General features: G+C 48.7%; 1 protein-coding gene across 2 annotated transcripts; it reads right to left on the bottom strand.

The window, feature by feature from the left end:
* Positions 1 to 290: 290 nt before the first annotated feature.
* Positions 291 to 16,908, bottom strand: Cx3cr1 (C-X3-C motif chemokine receptor 1). Of its 2 annotated transcripts, XM_052186967.1 has the most exons (3): positions 16,790 to 16,908; positions 5,877 to 6,160; positions 291 to 3,646 (listed from the first exon to the last, which is right to left on the bottom strand). In XM_052186967.1, the coding sequence occupies exon 3, from the start codon at positions 3,635 to 3,637 to the stop codon at positions 2,573 to 2,575; it is 1,065 nt and encodes a 354-aa protein (XP_052042927.1). In that variant the 5' UTR covers positions 3,638 to 3,646; positions 5,877 to 6,160; positions 16,790 to 16,908; the 3' UTR covers positions 291 to 2,572. The 2 variants fall into 2 exon arrangements, with proteins under 2 accessions (XP_052042927.1, XP_052042926.1); XM_052186966.1 differs by lacking the exon at positions 5,877 to 6,160 and having other exon boundaries at positions 16,790 to 16,907.
* Positions 16,909 to 17,978: the final 1,070 nt, after the last annotated feature.

Here is a 17,978-nt window from a genome sequence, read left to right as displayed (position 1 = left end):
TTTTTCTTTTTCTTTTTTTTTTTTTCTTCACAGTCTTCCAGTGTAACCAGGCTGGTCTTGAACTAGCAGAGATGCCTCCCTCTGCCCCGTGAACATTGTCATTAAGGATGCAGGTTAGCATGCCTGGCTAGGCCTTGCTTCTTGATGACATCATATGTACATGGAGAACAGGGCTGAAACATTCCTGTGCCCTTTGATCCAGTTACCCCCATGGCAAAGAATTTATCTGATAGAAATAAGTGAACAGGGAGAAGAAACTTCCACAGATTAAAGTGCCGTGAGACGTGTACTTGTTAAAAACTGCAAGGAAACCCAACGTTTATTGACAGAATTACAGGTGAAATAGACACGCTGTAGACATGTCTAACCATGTGACCCAGGACAGCAGTAAATACGAACCAACATCAAAGCTTAAACTTAATTAAAACATTATATGATGCTTTTGAAAATAAAACATATATTTACTCAGCCTGTCATGGTGGTGCATAGCGTTGATCCCAACACTCAGGAGGCAGAGGCAGGTGGATTTCTTTGAGTTCTAGGCCAGCCTGGTCTATATAGAGAGTTTCAGGACAGTCAAGGCCACATAGAGAGAGAGCCTATTTTGAAAAACCAGTTTTTTTTAAAAAAAATCTTATTTTATATGTATGGGTGTTTGTCTGCATGTATGTCTGTTCACAATGCACATCTGGTGTCCTCAGATATTAGAAGAGGGTGTTGTGTCATCTGGAACTGGAGTTACAGACCATTGTCAGCCGCTACGAAGGTGCTGGGATTCTAACTGCAGTCCTCTGGGAGAGCAGCCAGTGCTCTTAACCACTGAGGCATCTCTCCAGGCCCCCACTTTGGCAACTCAATTTTGAGGTTCTCAGTTGTGACCTTTGTATATGACAGGGTTGTGTCGCAATGACAGAAAGTTGGACATCCTTGTGGGGGACGTGACTCAGTCTGTCTGTCATCCTCGACACAAACATAGAGACTGCCAAGGAGATATCAGACGTGCCGCAGTGAGCAACAGGCCACAGCTTCCCCAATGGGGCCACCATCTGGGAGAGACTTCTGAAATGGTTATTACGATCAGCACGGGGCAGAGAGCTATCTGAAACCTAGTGTTTTGTGTTGCAGAACTGGAATTTGCAATGCGCACCTATCAATGAGACCGAGTCAGTGAAGGCATGAAGACATTCCTGTGGTTAGATCTTACGTGATGCTTGCAGGGTCAGGGGAGAAGGCAAGCTGCTCTCATGGCTTGGGTCTTGGCCTGACAGCGGGGAGACAGGAATGACTGTAGATCTAAGCTCCTGTTGACGGACGCTGTGGGGATGAGTCTCCTCGTGTCTGGCTGTGTCCTGCAGCAAAGCCTGCAGGCTCCGTTCCGCTCCACCTGCTTTATTTCTCAGAGGCAGGGCAACAGTGCCTGATCCAGGGACTGCTAAAGTCCTAGCTGATGTGCCACGCTAGAATGGATGAAGGCACCACAGTCCCCTTCCTACACTGAGGGGGCTGAAGCTCCGTTGGCTCCGGTCTCCCTGGTGTGCAAGCAACAGAGTTGGGATATGAATCCATCCCCTCACTCTGGGGCGTGGCTCTTTCTATTTCTCCCCCTGGGCCGAGAGGAGTGGAGGGACACAGGTGAAGACAATGGAAGGGACCTGGCCAACCGTGTGGGCGGAGCCCCGTGGGAATGAGGAGTCAGCGTGGAGTCCCTCTTTAGAACTGCATCCTATCTTCCTGGTCTCGGAGGACAGGGCCTTGAGATTGCATTTGATGCTGTGGGGAGTAACCCAAACCCTAACCCTTGGCGAGTTCAGGACATTCTCAGGAGAGGCTTAGTGAAGAGGCTGGCAGTAGACACTGCGAGTCACTGAGGGAGAGTCTGAGTGAGCCCCTCAGCGAGGTGGGTGAGCCGCTCTTGCTCTGTCAGAGTAGCTCCCAGCCTCCAGTACTTGGAGATACGCCTCTCTCCACCACTAACCTTGAGAACAACGTCTTAGGTATCCCCTCTATTTCAATAACACCACCCAGTCGAGGGGTGAGCACCCGACGCGCTTGGCCAATGGAGGCGTTCCCTGGGAATGCCGATTTTGAACTCAGAGAGGGATGAGGCCCTTCTCTGATGATAAAGCCTGGGTGATCTGTCACTATGAAGGATCTGAAGGTCAGAGATGGCACTTTGGATCTAAACCTTAGTTCCCACTCAGTTTGAGGATTTAGTCAGACAGGGGACATTGGATCTAAGCTTTGGTTCCCACTCAGCCTGAGGACTTAGCCGTGCCTTCTCACGATCGTGGGACCAGGACTCACCAACCCCTTTGTAATTGCACTAATCTGGTTAGAATCTTTGTCACTGGTAAGCCCTAATGTGTTCACCATTTGCAGTAAGAGATATGTGTGCTTTTTACACATTGAACATAAAATTTTCAAAAACACCATGGGGTTAATTTGCAGGCATCTGGTCCATATTTCTTGCACATAAGACTCAGGGGGAGCGGTTGGGGAATCTGCCTTCATTACACAGAGTCAGATGCAAGAACTCTGGGTTCTTAGTGGAGTTAGGGTCGGGGAGACCCCTTCAGAGGAGGAGAGACCCCTCTCCCTCACTGGTGTAGTGAGTGAAGCTGCTCAGAATGCTGTCCTGCCTGCTCCGCTGGGACTCTGTCGAGAAGCTGGCGTGGACAGAATGACCGCACAGGACGACCAGGCACTTCCTGTACAGGTGTCTCAGGTATCTTCTGAACTTTTCCCCAGCAAAGGCATAGATAAAGGGGTTGAGGCAACAATGGCTGAACGCCACTGTCTCTGTCACACTGAGGGCCAACCTCAGGTCCCTCCTCGTGTCACAACTAGGGAAGAAGTCGTATAATTTGAGAGTCTCCAGGAAAATCACGACGTTGTACGGCGTCCAGAAGAGGAAGAAGACAACGACCACCAGGAGGATGAGCTTGACCGCCCTGGCCTTCTTGCGATTCTTGCAGGCAAACAGCGTCTGGATGATGCGGAAGTAGCAAAAGCTCATGATAAGCAGGGGCAGGGCGAAGCCCAGGATGTTGACTTCCGAGTTGCGGAGCACGGGCCAGATTTCCTGCAGGACCTCGGGGTAGTCGCCCAGACATTCGTTGTCCTTTCTCTTTGTGAACATGAACTGGGGTGACGCCACTAAGATGGCCGCCGCCCAGACGCCCAGACTGATGGTGACGCCGTGCTGCACTGTCCGGCTGTTCATGGAGTTGGCGGCCAGGACGATGGCGAGGTACCGGTCGATGCTGATGACGGTGATGAAGAATATGCCCCCAAAGAAGCCAATGAAGAAGAAGGCAGTCGTGAGCTTGCACACGGCATTGTGGAGGCCCTCGTGGCTGATGACATAGTGAGTCCAGAAGGGCAAGGTGGCCACGAAGAGCAGGTCGCTCAGGGCCAGGTTCAGGAGGTAGATGTCGGTGATGCTTTTGGGCTTCCGGCTGTTGGTGAGGGCGAGGACCACCAGCAGATTTCCCACCAGACCGAACGTGAAGACCAGGCAGTAGAAGACAGACAGGAAGATGGTCCCAAAGGCCACAATGTCGCCCAAATAACAGGCCTCGGCAGAATCATCATACTCAAAATTCTCTAGATCCATTTCGGGGAAGGAGGTGGGCATCGTGAGGTCCTGGGGCAGAAGGAGAAACGTGACCACGTCAGCCTTAGAGGATTGCGGTGTTCTCTGGCTGTATGCAGCAAGCAGGAGAAAACACTGAACGGGTGGATAATCTGAACTAGCTTTCGTCTTCACTCATCCTATCTTCTAAAACATTTCAATTTTTTATTTTTATTTTTGCAGCAGGGTCTCACTATACAGCCCTGGCTTGCTTTGAACTGGATATTTAGACCCTGTTGGCCTGCAACTCACAGAGATCTGTCTGCCTGTCTCTGTCTCCTGAATGCTGGGATCAAAGATGTGAGCTCATACCATGATAGTTCCTTTTTTATTTAAAATTATGTACATGTGGGTTTGTGCGTGGGAAGGCACACGGAGAGCAGGTGTTTGTTGTGTCCTGAAGAGGACAATAGATTTATCCCCTGGAGTTGGACTTGCAGGTGGTGTAGGCCACCCTGACATGGGAGCCATCCTGACATGGGGGACACCCTGACTGAGTCCTCTTCAAGAGTAATACTTGCATCTTTTCAGCTCTTTGATGGAATTTAGAATGAAATGGAATATGGAAATGCATAATCTCAGCACATCTGTGAGGGGTTTAATTTATTTGTAATTTTGATAAAGATTTATTTGTTTATATGTATGCATGTCTTGCCAGCACCGTGTGTGTGCCCAGACCAGAAGAGGGTGTTGGAAGCCCTGAAACAGATGGTTGGGAGCCACCATGTAGGTGCTGGGAATTGAACCTAAGTCCTCTGGAAGAGCAGCAAATTCTCCAAACTCCTGAGCCATCTCTCCAGCCCCACGTGAAGGATTTTAAATATTGAGTTAATAAGGTAGAGACCCACTGTAGCCAGGGGCCTGGTGATGCACGCCACAGCGCTTGGGAGGCAGAGGCTGGCAGATTTCTGAGTTTGAGGCTAGCCTGATATACAGAGTAAGTTCCAGAACAGCCAGGGCTACACAGTGAAATCCTGTCTTGGTAAAGCAAAAACAAATACAAAAACAAGAACAAAACACTCTTTTTTTTTGTTTTGTTTTTTTTTTTGTTGTTGTTGTTTGTTTTTGGATTTTTTGGGGTTTTTTTTTGAGACAGGGTTTCTCTGTATAGCCCTGGCTGTCCTGGAACTCACTTTGTAGACCAGGCTGGCCTCGAACTCAGAAATCCACTTGCCTCTGCCTCCCATAGTGCTGGGATTACAGGTGTGTGCCACCACTGCCCGGCTAAAACAAAACACTCTTAAGTGTGGCTGGAGCCATTGCATAGGTTAAGGTCCCAAACCTCCTAGAAAAGGAGACAGTGAGCTTTCCCACTTACAGGCATGTGGTAACCTGCTGCCTCACACGCTTGCCAGGACCGCACACCACTTCAACCAGAATGATCCCACCAGTCGGTAAGCCACCTCCTTTTGGGGAGGAAGGGCACAGCAGCTGTGAGGCAGCTTCCTGACCAACTTGAATATTACCAAGTAAGATCACAGCAGAGGTGCTCAGAGAAAAAGGCCCTGCGGCCAGAAAGCAACAACTGCCTATGCTTGTCCTGCAGCCTGAATTCCATCTCAGCCTGAGGTGGTCCAGAGCAGACAGCCTCAGCCCAGTATTATAGAAGAAGCCTTAACTTCTCCCTCCCCTAGATGCTTCTTGTCTGGTCACTGGTGTGAGGAAAATAACTAACGTAGTCCTACACCCTTGTCTCATAGTACCTGGGGTTTTGCCAGGGTTAATTCTGTGTGGAAAGTTCCTCCATCCCAATCACATTGGGCTGGCCATCTGGCAGCGCTAGGTGAAGAGGAAGCACTGTTGTAACATGGGCTCTGGGTCTGGAGAAGCATCAGCTGACACCAGGCGGAGGCTGGGCTTAGCCGGCCTGCTGCTCTGGGTTTGAGTGGCTCATCTACTGGGATACGGCCAACCCTAGCTATACCTTATTCGTTCTCCATGAGTTGGGCGATAACACCTGTCCCCTTCCCTCACTTCCCAGCCAGGTTGTGCTGGTTGGTCGCTCACTCCATACTGCTCCTCTGGGCCTCCTCCTCTGCCTCTTGAAACCACAGACAGACCCTTCTGAAGCCTGAAGTTATCTCAGACTGCACTTCCTGGCTGCCAAGGCCTCCTTCCCCATTGAAATGGAAAGCATAGCTCATGGTTTTTAACAGGGAGTTTCCACACCCAGTGCACCCCACTCACAATGGTCTCACCACAGCCTACCCACCCAGCCAGCCACGACTCCTTCCTGCATCACCTTGTCTGTGAATTCACATGTCAGCCAGCCAGCCTCTCCCTGGTGGCCTGGGCTGAGGCTGTCTGATCTGGACCACCTCGGGCTGTGATGGAGTTCAGGCTGCAGGGATTATGTAGGAAGTCTGCTTCAGGCCACAGGGCCCTTTTCTCTGAGGAGGGCCTTCATCATGATCTTACTCAGCAGAGTTCAAGCCAGTCAGTACCAGACTGCTGGCTCACAGCGCTCTCTGGACCCAACAGCTGTCACTTCGGAGCTGAGAATGTAGCTGTGGTGTGACTACTTGCCTATGGAGCACAGAACCTTGGTGTCAGACCTCAGAGCCAATTAAACTAGGCATGTTAATATACGAGTGCAATCCCAGCAATCTGAAGGAGGCAGGAGAACCAGAGTTTAAGGTCACTTCATCCTTGACTGCCCAGCAAGTTTCAGCAAGTTTCAGTTCAATTTGGGATATTTGAGACTTTGTCTCACAAATAGATAGGTAAATAAATAAATATCCCCTAAAATGTGACATCTCCTATGTCTGTAGTTGACAGATGAACAAGCAGGAATTGTTGCTTAGCCTAAGAGGCTTGCTATGCAGAGAGGATTATCTTCCCGGGTATGGAAAGACATGGCACATGGAAATATGACACGTGGAGGTCATAAGTGTGGGTCCCCAGGACAGCCACACTCTTCCTCCTTCTCCCAGTGCTAAAAGTGACCCCAAATCAAGGAAAACCCCTGTGGCCTGGGATCTCTCTTCCAGTCCAACAGTTTCTGCGGACTCGGAGGATGGAACACTCTAGCCAGAGATGAGCTAGGAACCTTTGGGTTTGCTGGGTCCCTCTGCAAGTCTGGAGTTCAGTCTCCTGATTGACACTAAGCTATTCTAAGGAGAGAGCCTGTTCCAGTGTATTACAGCAGACACTTGCAGAGGTCTTCCGACTGTTAGACAGCCCGTGGAACTCTTCTATAACTGGCCCCCGAACATTGTGGAAATTTTGCATAGTAAAGATGGTATTTTTTCCACTGACATAAGAGACCTACCTTTCTTTTCTATTTTGAAAGTGGGGGCGGGGTAGGATGCCCTTTGCTGAGCTCTGATCAGTCCTGGCAGACGTAACTACCATGAATCTGATGACAGAACACCGAACGTCTGCTTCAAGGCAAAACTGTGAGGACCACATGAGGTCCCATAGACACAGAATGCTTCCATTTGGGAGAAGGTTGGAAAAGGTGGTGTGTGTGTGTGTGTGTGTGTGTGTGTGTCTGTCTGTCTGTCTGTCTAAATCCCTGGGAGCAACGATGCCACAAGGCAATTCTGGGGACCAAAGAACCAGGAAAAGGAGATTTGGGTTTTACTATATTGGCTTGGATTCTTTTCTTAGCCCTGTAAGTATTCTCCATTTAGAACATGTTTGAATTGATGGATTCTCAATTTTAAAAATCAAGAAAAAATGGATTTTAATGAAAAACTAAAATAAATACCAATACAGCGACAGGTTCCGAGAAAGTGATAGTGACACTTTCCACAGGTCCTTCTCTTGGAGAACTGCACAGGGCATGCACATAACTTTTGTGACTGTGGGCCCTGGGCCCTTACACTTGACAGCTCTGCAGGTATCTGGTGTGCAGAATGAGTGAGTTATTGAGTAAAAGTTAAGACCTTTTTACTCAAAGTCTCACCATGTGGGGGCTAACCCTGACTCCACAGCCAGAAGCCAGTGTGGGAAAGACCATCATCTTAGCATTCATTCTCACCCATCACACTGGCTGTGGCTACTGGTGGGCAGGCAGACAGACACCCATGCCAGCTGGCCATGGCTACTGGTGGACAGACAGACAGACACCCGTGCCAGCTGGCCATGGCTACTGGTGGACAGACAGACACCTGTGTCAGCTGACCATGTCTACTGGTGGACAGACAGACACCTGTGTCAGCTGACCATGTCTACTGGTGGACAGACAGACACCTGTGCCAACTGGCCATGTCTACTGGTGGACAGACAGACACCTGTGCCAACTGGCCATGGCTACTGGTGGACAGGCAGACAGACACCTGTGCCAGCTGGCCATGGCTACTGGTGGACAGACAGACACCTGTGCCAGCTGGCCATGGCTACTGGTGGACAGACAGACACCTGTGCCAACTGGCCATGGCTACTGGTGGACAGGCAGACAGACACCTGTGCCAGCTGGCCATGGCTACTGGTGGGACAGACAGACACCTGTGCCAGCAATTTCTGCGGAGTCTTCTGGCCGAATGCTGAGAAACCATGTTGTCCCAGCTGTGTGAGTCAGAGTGACACAGGGTACATAAACCTACTTGGAAGGTGCTAGCACGCTGTGTCAGTTCAAACCCAGCGTCACTGATGAGCCACAGAGCATGGATTCCACCAGAGTTGGAAACCTCAAGTCAGCAAAGAACTCTCCCTCCCAAGTCATCCTCCTACCTGACAAACCCAGCAAACGAACTTTCTGAACTGACCGGAGCAAGCCTTGATCTCGGGGTCCTCTGAGATATTTAGATTGGGGAATGAACCTAAAGGCAGGGCTTCTTTTCTGGCGGTAGATGGAGAACAGCCAGGAATCCAGGGTAATCTTTAGTTTGAGGCCAGCATGGGCTACATAGTTGAGGCAAAGGCTAGTCTGAGATCAGAGACCTGCCCCAGTGCTGTCCTTCCATGGGGGCAGAGGACACTAGAAAAGGAAAGGTAAAAATCTGACAAAGACTCTCTCTGCAGGAGTCTTCCAGCTGGCTTTCCCTCCTAGGAGGTTCCAGGAAGCATTCCTGGGGGCTGGTTTGTGTTAACACTAACACATGTACCACCAGCCAACAGCTGGAGCTGTGCATTACATAACTCAGGAGAGAACACAAATCTCACGGGCTCAGTCAGTGAAATGCCCGGTGAAAACATGAAGACATCCAGAACCACATGGAAAAAAAAGACAGGTGTGGTAGTGCATGCTTGTGACCCCAGCCCTGGGGAGGCAGATCCCTGGGGTTCACTGGCCTGCAACTGAAGCATAAGCCTCAGTTGTCATTGAAACAGTCTAAAAACATAAGGTAGAATGACACATAAGGTTGGCCTTTGGCCTCCACGTGCATGCTCATACATGTGTGCACAGGTGTACATGCACACACATGCTTGCTCATACATGTGTGCACAGGTGTGCATGCATACACACATGCATACTCATGCATGTGTGTACAGGTGCACCTGCACAAACACACTCACACCCATGCATGCACAAATGCACAAATACCCTTCCTACCCCTACCCAACCACATTCACGGAAACCTCCCACAGATCCCCGTAAGCTGCTGCTCTCAGGTCTCCATTCTCCAGCATTGGCTTGTGGTTTCATTACCTGCTGCTCAGCTGGGGAATCTGAGCTGGACCTAGAAACAGAGACCAAATGCTCTACATCAGAGGCTCTCAACCTGTGGGTCACGACCCTTTGGTAGACGGGTGGCCCTATCACAGGGGTCATCCAGACCATCAGAAAACACAGGTGGGTACATTACTATTCACAACAGCAGCAAGATTACAGTTATGAAGTAGCAACGAAGTAATTTTATGGTTGGGAGTCACCACGCCAGGAGGAACTGTATTTAAGGGTTGCAGCATTAGGAAGCTTGAGAAACACTTGTTCTAAATCCAAACAGAAATGACTCCTGTGTGACCCACTTTATAAAACTCCCTCCTCACTCTCACTGCCCATCCTGGCCCACTTCCTCTGGCCACTTCCTTTTATCAGGCCCACTCCTTTACTCGTAGTGTTCCCTGTACGAAGGATGGGCACCCTTACCCACAGCTTCCAGCCAGCTTCCTGTTTCTGTACTTCCCTTTCCTAGGGTGGCTAAGTTCTTCTCTTCCTGCCGGCATCCTTTTTATGATGTTCGCTCCTCTCTTTTGGCTCCACATTCTGCTTACTGACTTCTAACCCCGGTGTCTGTCTGCCTTTAGGTTTTTATTCTCCTGAGTCCCAGAGCATGGCCTTTTAGTTCGTTCTGAGGACTGAGCTCTGGACTCCAGGAATTATAAGTACTTTACTGATGGAACTGTTTCCAGTCTCTGACAGTCCTATCTGTCTGTCTGTCTGCCTGCCTGCCTGCCTATCTATCTATCTATCTATCTATCTATCTATCTATCTATCTATCTATCTATCTTACAATTTCCACCCTGTTTCCTGTGCAAGTTAGAGGACCCTCTCTGTTCCTATAGCTAAAGCTCACATAAAGTAGCACGACTGTTGCCAAGCAGGGTTTAGCCCAGATCAAAGGCACGCCACCAAGCCAAAAAACAATAAATGCTAAGAGAAACCCAAACCCAAGCTACTGGACCCGGTGGGTAAAGGAAGTACCTCCTTTCTAAAGCACCCCATTATTTGAGGTTTGACACCCTTCCCTCCCTTTTCCTCTTTAAAGTGCTTTGTGTATTTGTTTATTTCTATTCAAATAAACTGTGAACAACTAAATGTTTTATTACATCTTTATTTTTTTAAGTAATGGAGAAACAGATGACCTTTTAAACAACAGAATTCTGGCTACTGTAGGTTTTGAAACGGTCTCATGCTATCACCCATAACTAACCTAGAATTCTCTCTTTAGCCTAGGCTAGCCTCAAATTCACTGAGATCCCCCTGCTTGAGCCTCCTGAGTACTGGGGTTAAAAATAAAGCTGCCAAGGCCATTTGTTTAACTAAGTCACGTGGAGGGAGGTGCTCCTGACTATAGGATAAGGGAGACGGAGCCAGGAATGGTAGGCACACAGCTTATCTCTTCAATGGAAGGGATGGACTCTGTTTCCACCTGGAGGGTTAGGAGCGGATGCAGTTAATAACCTGGTAACCTGCTGCTGTCTGTAGGGCTTCATAGAGTCCTGCAGACTATTTCATTTATCCCAGACCCTTCCTCCTTGGCCCTTAGCGTTGTTTCTCAGTCAGTGGGTCCCATCCTTATGTGAGATGTCACATGTACTTTATAGCTTGGTAACCTCTATACTATCTGCATGACCAGATCCAGACCCAGGCACGGGGTCCTATGTCCTTAAGCTATAGAACTCATCTTCACAGAAGAGGTCACATGTACTTTGCAAAAGTGTTTCGATGATTTATTGTACACAAAAGGATTGAGGTCATTGTTACCAGGATTTCCCCCCAAATTTTACTGTACTTGAATGTGCTTACAATAAGCCACTCGGGGTCAGATTCCTGATGTTTGCACCTTCTCCGGATAACCAAGTCACGCTGAACTGCATTTCCTTCTTGCCTCTCAAGAATCATTGCTCTGCTGGCCGTAGAGTTTGCAGAGACCCAAAAAAGCCAAACATGTTTAAGAACAATTAAAGGTTAAGACCAGGCCAGGGTGGTAGTGGTGGTGGTGGCGGCGGCGGCGGCACTGGCGGTAGCGGCACACGCATGTAATCCTAGCACTCTGGGAGGCAGAGGCGGGTGGATTTCTGAGTTCGAGGCCAGCCTGGTCTACAGAGTGAGTTCCAGGACATCCAGGGCTACACAGAGAAATGCTGTCTCGAAAAAACCAAATCCAGAAAGTTTGCAAGTAATTTCTCCTCTCTGTAAGTGTGTGTGTCCTTTAGAAACCCGCTGGGCCTTTAGTCCACTGTGTCTCGTAGAAATGCCTTTCTCTAGGACCCGGCACTGTGACTTGGAAATGTGAGCGCCATCTTCCATCTCTGTGGGGATGCAGGAGTTTTCAGAGCTCGACTCCAAGTCACCTCCTGCCACTAAGGTATGAGGAGGTTGGCTGTCCTCTGGACAGAGCCAATTGGCTAGCAAAGGTAGAGCTAGTGAGTAAGGGTTACCAAGACCACTGTCCAGGGACTGGGGGGATGGCTTAGTCAGCGAAGCACTTATTTGCAAGCTCCAAGATGTGAGTTCTAGCCTCTGAACCCATATTAAGAAGCTAAACATGGAGAGGTGGCTAAACAAGCTGGAGAGGTGGCTCAGTTATTAAAGGCTAGGCTCATAGCCAAAAATATAAGACACTAAGCATGGTGTGTTTGTAACCCCAGCGCTGGGGAAATGGAGACAGGGGGATCCTTGGAGCTCTCTGGCCAGTCAGCCTAACCAAATGGATGAGTTCTAGGTAAAAGGAAGAGACCCTGTCTGAAGACACAAAGTAGAAATGACTGAGAAGGGCACTGGATGTTGGCTTTACACACACACACCTACACATACATGCATGGACTCACTTGGACTCATGCACATATGCACACACATGCACACATGCACACACATGCACACATGCACACACATGCATGTATGTGCACACATTCATGCACACACACACATGCACGTAATGCTCCTGCATGTATGCACACACACATATACACACATGCACACATGCACACACACACACACACACATGTATATGCTGCCAGGTCCTCTTGCTTCATGAGCAGTCGTTGATAAACTTAAGGACAGTGAAGCACTTGAGCGTGTCTGCTGAGCCATGGGAAGGGAGGAAGGATTCCTGTCTCGACACTTCCTAGTAGACTGTCCAGGATAACCCACTCTGGTTTATTGAGCCAATAAGGGGAGAGCTTCCTTTCTCTTTGACCTCTATGGAGAAAGATTCTGTGCTGCAAGATTTCATTCTACTCCTAAAGTACTGTACTAGACTCTGCTGAGAAAGAAACACAGAAACAGCGCCATGAATGTTCATTATAGAATATAGGCAAGGCTACATGATGCCTCGGGCCTGGGCCTCTGAAGGAGGGCATAAAAGGGTGTCATAAAAAGTCACTTTTAGGGCTAGAGAGATAGCACAGGCTGCTCTTCCTGAGGACCTGGGTTCAATTCCCAGCACCCACATGGCAGCTCACGATGGTCTGTGACTCCAGTTCTAGGAGATCTGATGCCCTCACACAGACGTACATGCTGACAGAAAAGAACATCAATGCATATAAAAATAAATAAAAAAATTTACAAGTCATTTTTAATGGTGGGAGGAAGCTTACAGACAGAGGAAGGTAGCAGGAAATGAGGTGAGGTGGGCTCAGAGGGGCTGAACTTGGGGTTTCTTGGTCAAGGAGAGAGGATGTGAGGGGATGTACCCAAAATAGCAGACAAGAGAGAATGGGGGGAAGGGGGAGGGGGGCGGGAACCTACCTGTTTGGGAGATTTCAGGGCAGCCCAGTTTACAGAGAGCCAAGCTGTTTGAGCAGCAGAAGGGGGGAGAGATAGGGGAGCTGCAGAGCCCAGCCCAGAGAGCTGGGAGGAAATTCAAATGCCAATTCAAACTATACGTTCTTTATGGTGCATTAACATTGGATCTGATTAATTCTGATATGAGATTTTAAAAAACTCACATCAGGTTTTGTATAATCAAGCTTATTTTGTTGTTGTTGTTCTGTTGTTGAGACAGGGTCTCTTTACGCCATCCAGGCTGTTGGCCTGGAGCTTTAGACCAAGATGGCCTCTAACTCGTAGAGATAGATAGATCCTCCTGCCTCCGCCTCTCTCCAACAGCCTGGCCTATATTGGTGATGGTCTTTCAGTTCTATCAGTGAACTGTGCTACACGATCAGCAGGTTTAGTTTAACAATGATCTGGAAAGGCATTTAAGGAAAAACAATACAGATTTGTTTTTTTTCTATTAAGACTCGTAATTCAAAACAATTTGAGCAAATGAGTTGGTTAAAGCGCGCTCCATTCAGAGTTCAGGGAGATTCCGCTCTCAAGGCAGTTTGCATATTCTGAAACCCCAGGAGGAAAATCAGACCGCAGATTTGCAGATTTGATCACAAGCCTCAGCCTCCCTTTGGTTTTCCTTGGCAGGCAATGACCTGAGTCACATAAGGCCCCAGCTTCTGAAAGCTCCTGGGCACTGGTACTCATCAAAGTCAGTGAGGGCCTGGGCCCCATCTCTCCCCACCCCCACCCTGCCCCTGCACCCACCACTGCACCCCCAATCCCCTGTCCTGCAACAGTCCGAGTTCCCCTCCCTGCAGCTCATTCAGTCCCCAGGCCACGCCTGACAGGGCCACCCCTGCACAGCTGGCTTTGGAGGGGAAGGGATTAGAGTTGGTCTTGCACTGAATCAGCCCTAGCATGCCTTCTTTGCTCCTGTTCCTATGACTTGGGCTCCTTAGTAACAATTGAAAGTAGGTGGTGATTTTAAATCCCTAAAGTCACTGAGCTTTACCTACCCTGAAGAGGAATACATGTATTGTTTTTTAAATTACATTTATTTATATGTATGTGTGCACACACTTGGACTAGCCACGTTGTGTGGTCAGAGTACATCTTGATCATTTATGTGAGTGTGTGATGTGTGTGTGTGTGATATGTGTGTGTGTGTGATGTGTGCACATTCTTGCACATGCCATAATGCATGGTCAGAGTACATCTTGAGGAAGTCAGTTCTCTCCTCCCATTGCGCATGTCCCAGGGATCAAACTCAGGTGGTCAAGCTTGGCCATAGGCACCTTGATCCACTTTGCTGCCCCATATTGTTTCAAGCATCAAAGACGTCCAATCTGTGTTTGGGACTTTACATACCACACTCTAACACAATGCACTCCTCCATAGCCTACTGCCACTGGGAAAGCAGGAAGCTGACTTCGCCAGAAGTGTTGGCAAGGGCAGTCAGGACTGTGTCCCTAAGTTGAACAGCATCTCCTGCCACCCTCCAGCCCTCTCCATGCAATGGGGTTGGCTGAAGCAAAGAGCGGAGGATATATTTCGAAGAGATTAGCATTGGGTAGAGTTCTTCCCAGAAAATAGGGGTGTGTGAAGGGCCAGGCTAGCTGGACTGAATTTGTGCTGGGACTATTTTCTTCTCCAGAATCCTTTGATAAAAACAGAGGCAAGCACAGGACAGAGGGTAAAGAAGCTGCTATGGCCTCCTGTTGAGTATCTAGGAAATTTTCACTCCAGGAAAGAGGAGGGAAGCTCACAGGATTCAGGTAACTTGCAAGATTCCCTCTCAGGAGGCTTCCAGGAGCTCCAGGGATACAGCTCTCCTGAGTGGACACCCCACTGGGATGAGCTATGACTAACCCTAGGCCATTTTCCTAAGAGTAACCCTAAAAGACCTACTGGTTCTCCAGCCTGGACTTGGCTGTGGGGTCACTTCTGATTGCCCAGGACTCATAGCTTTGGTGCATAACTTGGTTCACACCTCTCCAGGAAAAGCCACAGCACAGCTTCCTGGGGCCATTTCTGTTGTCCATGAGACTCTCACCCCAGTTCAGCCCCTGCCCCTGCCCTGCTGACCCTCAGAGGTGCCCACAGCTCAGCAGGCCAGGCCTTACTCCGAGCTTGTTTCCTCTCAGAAGGCTCTGGGTCCCTCCTATGACCTGGGCCTGAGCAGGGTGTTCTTGTGGTTTGAGTGTCTTCACATTTGACTGAATTTCTTTCTACTTCAAGTATTGTATTTCAAGCAGTTGGGACAATAAAAAAAAAAGGGAGGGGAATTTGGAAGGACAGAGTCGGGGGAGGAAAAGACAGGGAAGGCAGGAAAATCCTCACATTTCCAGATTTTCTTTGCACAGGCACAGAGAGAGGCTGCAGGGTCCTCTGAAAGGGGCCCTGTCAAGCAGAGGCATACCTCCTCCTGGCCCGTTCCTATCATTTCCTCCCAAAGACCACGATTCCTAGTAGTTCAGATGTCTGCGCCCGTGTCTGAGCCATAGTTCTGAGCATTTATGAAACTGAAGAATGAGTTTGTGCCAAGTTTGTTATAAATGTAATAAATGTTCATTATGACAATTGAAGATAGTACCAAAAAAGCATTTTTAAAAGGGAAAAATTTCTTCAAGTTATCTAACTTTACAGATTCAGCATAACACACTTTTAGTTTTTTTCACATAAATTTGTATTAATAGTAAAAAAATGCTAACATCATTTTGAACATTTATTACCACCACCACCATCAATCGTTATTGTTTTTAGAGGAAAGATCCCATAAAATCCAGGCTGGCCTCGAAATTCCTATGTACTGAAAAAAAAACCTTGCACTTCTGACCCTCCTGGGTGCATGGTCACAGGCGTGTGCCACCAAGTCTAATTTTATTATATGATGAGGACTGTGCCCAGGGCCCAGGGATCCTCGCGTGCTAGGCAAGAAACTCTATATAACATTCTTTTCTTTATGTTCCCAAGCCTGTATAAAGTCAGGGGAACCAGGCAATGGAGACACACACCTTAATCCTAGCACTCAGGAGGCAGAGGCAGGTGGATCTCTGTGAGTTCAAGACAAGCCTGGTCTACAGAACAAGTGTCAAGATAGCCACAGTTACACAGAAATACCCTGTGTTTAAAAACAGGAAAAAAAAATCAAAGGAAACACCAGGCACCTCAGTTCCAGGAATTATCTACTCCCAGTTAATATTTCATTTATGTCCTAAATCTTGGCTGAATTAGATTATTCCATTTCTATACACATTCAAGTATGGGTCTCTGAAAAAAAAATGCTTCTTCTAAAAAGAAATGAAAACCATCGCCACTAGTGTTTATGCTTGGTGTTGTTTGTTTAAGATAGTCTCACACAGAAGCCCAAACTGGCCTAGAGCTCACTACGTAGCCTAGGCTGGTCTCAAACTTGCAGCAATCCTCCTGCTTCAGCTTCCCAAGTAATGGGATTAGAGGCATGAACCAGAGAATCTGACTAGCAGTTTGAATTGTGATCTTTAAGAATATCAATATTTCCAATTATCCAGATGTAATTTTATATCAAGCCCTTTTTTTTTGGTAATGGCTAACATAATCCTTTCTCCACATTCTTAGAATGTAATTACTAATGCTTCAAGTTGAGAAAATAAAAAGGTCTTTTATTCTCCTGATTTATCTGCAGTATTCTCAGGAAAACAGACAGAGGCAAACGGCATCAGAAACCCCCTGGCAGCGTCTGATTTGCCCCACGCCCAGGTATGGGAGGAGTCCACCTAAGCAGTGCTTACCTGAGCAGACGGAAGGGAACTTCTGCAGGAAGTGCCAGCCTCTCACCCAGTCCCACACAGACTCCACCAGAGGCAAGTGGTTCTCTCTCTATGAGGGCATCTTTATTTTCGAAGTTAGCCAATAGCATCTGGTTTCCTGTGTGGTACCCTATCTTTAGATGCTGTGACAAGCAAGCTCAAAGCTCCAGGCTGGGAATCAGCTGACCGCAAGAAAGCCTGCATTTCAAATCTAGGGGACTTGAGACTGGGGCAGACCTGGGGTTTGCTGGGGTCTGCTGGGGACGGTGGGGTGGCAGACCTGGGGACTGTTGGGGACTGTGAGTTGGCAGACCTGGGGATTGCTGGAGACTGTGGGGTGACAGACCTGGGGATTTCTGGGAACTGTGAGTTAGCAGACCTGGGGACTGATGGGGACGGTAGGGTGGCAGACCTGGGGGCTGTTGGGGACGGTGGAGTGTCAGACCGGGGGACTGTTGGGGACTGTGGGGTGTTAGACCTGGGGACTGTTGGGGGCTGTGGATGGCAGACCTGGGGACTGCTGGGGACTGTGAGGTGGCAGACCTGGGGACTGCTGGGGACTGTGGGGTGGCAGACCTTGGTGTGGATGGATATTATTATCCCCAGTGAAATAACAGTCTGTAGCTTTGGATTCCAGCAGCACACGTCAGGTCTCAAGCTCTCCTTAACAGGGGTCTCAGGCAAGCTGAGCAAGGCCCTTGGCTTTGCAGTGTTCTTAGACTGCCTCTGGTTCTGGTACCCACGGTGCAACTTCGGGCCCCGGGCTCGCTGATCGCTGACTGTATCACAGTTCTTGGGAGTTCTCAGGGGCCTGCTTTGTCCAGTGAGGCAGGAACTAAAAGCTCCAGCCGCTGTCCAGCTGTTCACATTTGAGGAAGCCGCTGATAGTTCCTTTTTGCCTTCTTCTGGCCTCCCTGTCTTCTCTCCTTCCCCTGCAGAAGCCAAGAGATTCACAGAACGCCAGCAGATCCTCACAGGCTCGCAGACATTGACCCTTTCTCGTTGTCCCAGGAGCTAAGTCAGGGGCTACTCGGCATCCCCCTGTCTCAGCTCCTCACCCTGATTCTGCCCCACTTCAGCTCTTGTTTTTTTGGTTTTTAATTGTACGAATTCCTTGGGGACGTTACATGTATTTTGATCACAATCCTCCCTCTACCTCTCTCCTCCCAGA

Source organism: Apodemus sylvaticus, chromosome 7 (genome assembly GCF_947179515.1).
Source record: "Apodemus sylvaticus chromosome 7, mApoSyl1.1, whole genome shotgun sequence".
Classification (NCBI taxonomy): Eukaryota; Metazoa; Chordata; class Mammalia; order Rodentia; family Muridae; genus Apodemus; species Apodemus sylvaticus.
This window is presented reverse-complemented; position numbering and strand designations above follow the sequence as displayed.

Coding starts and splice junctions, on each gene's coding strand:
- Cx3cr1 (XM_052186967.1), bottom strand. CDS start 3,637: ATGCCCACCTCCTTCCCCGAAATGGATCTAGAGAATTTTGAGTATGAT.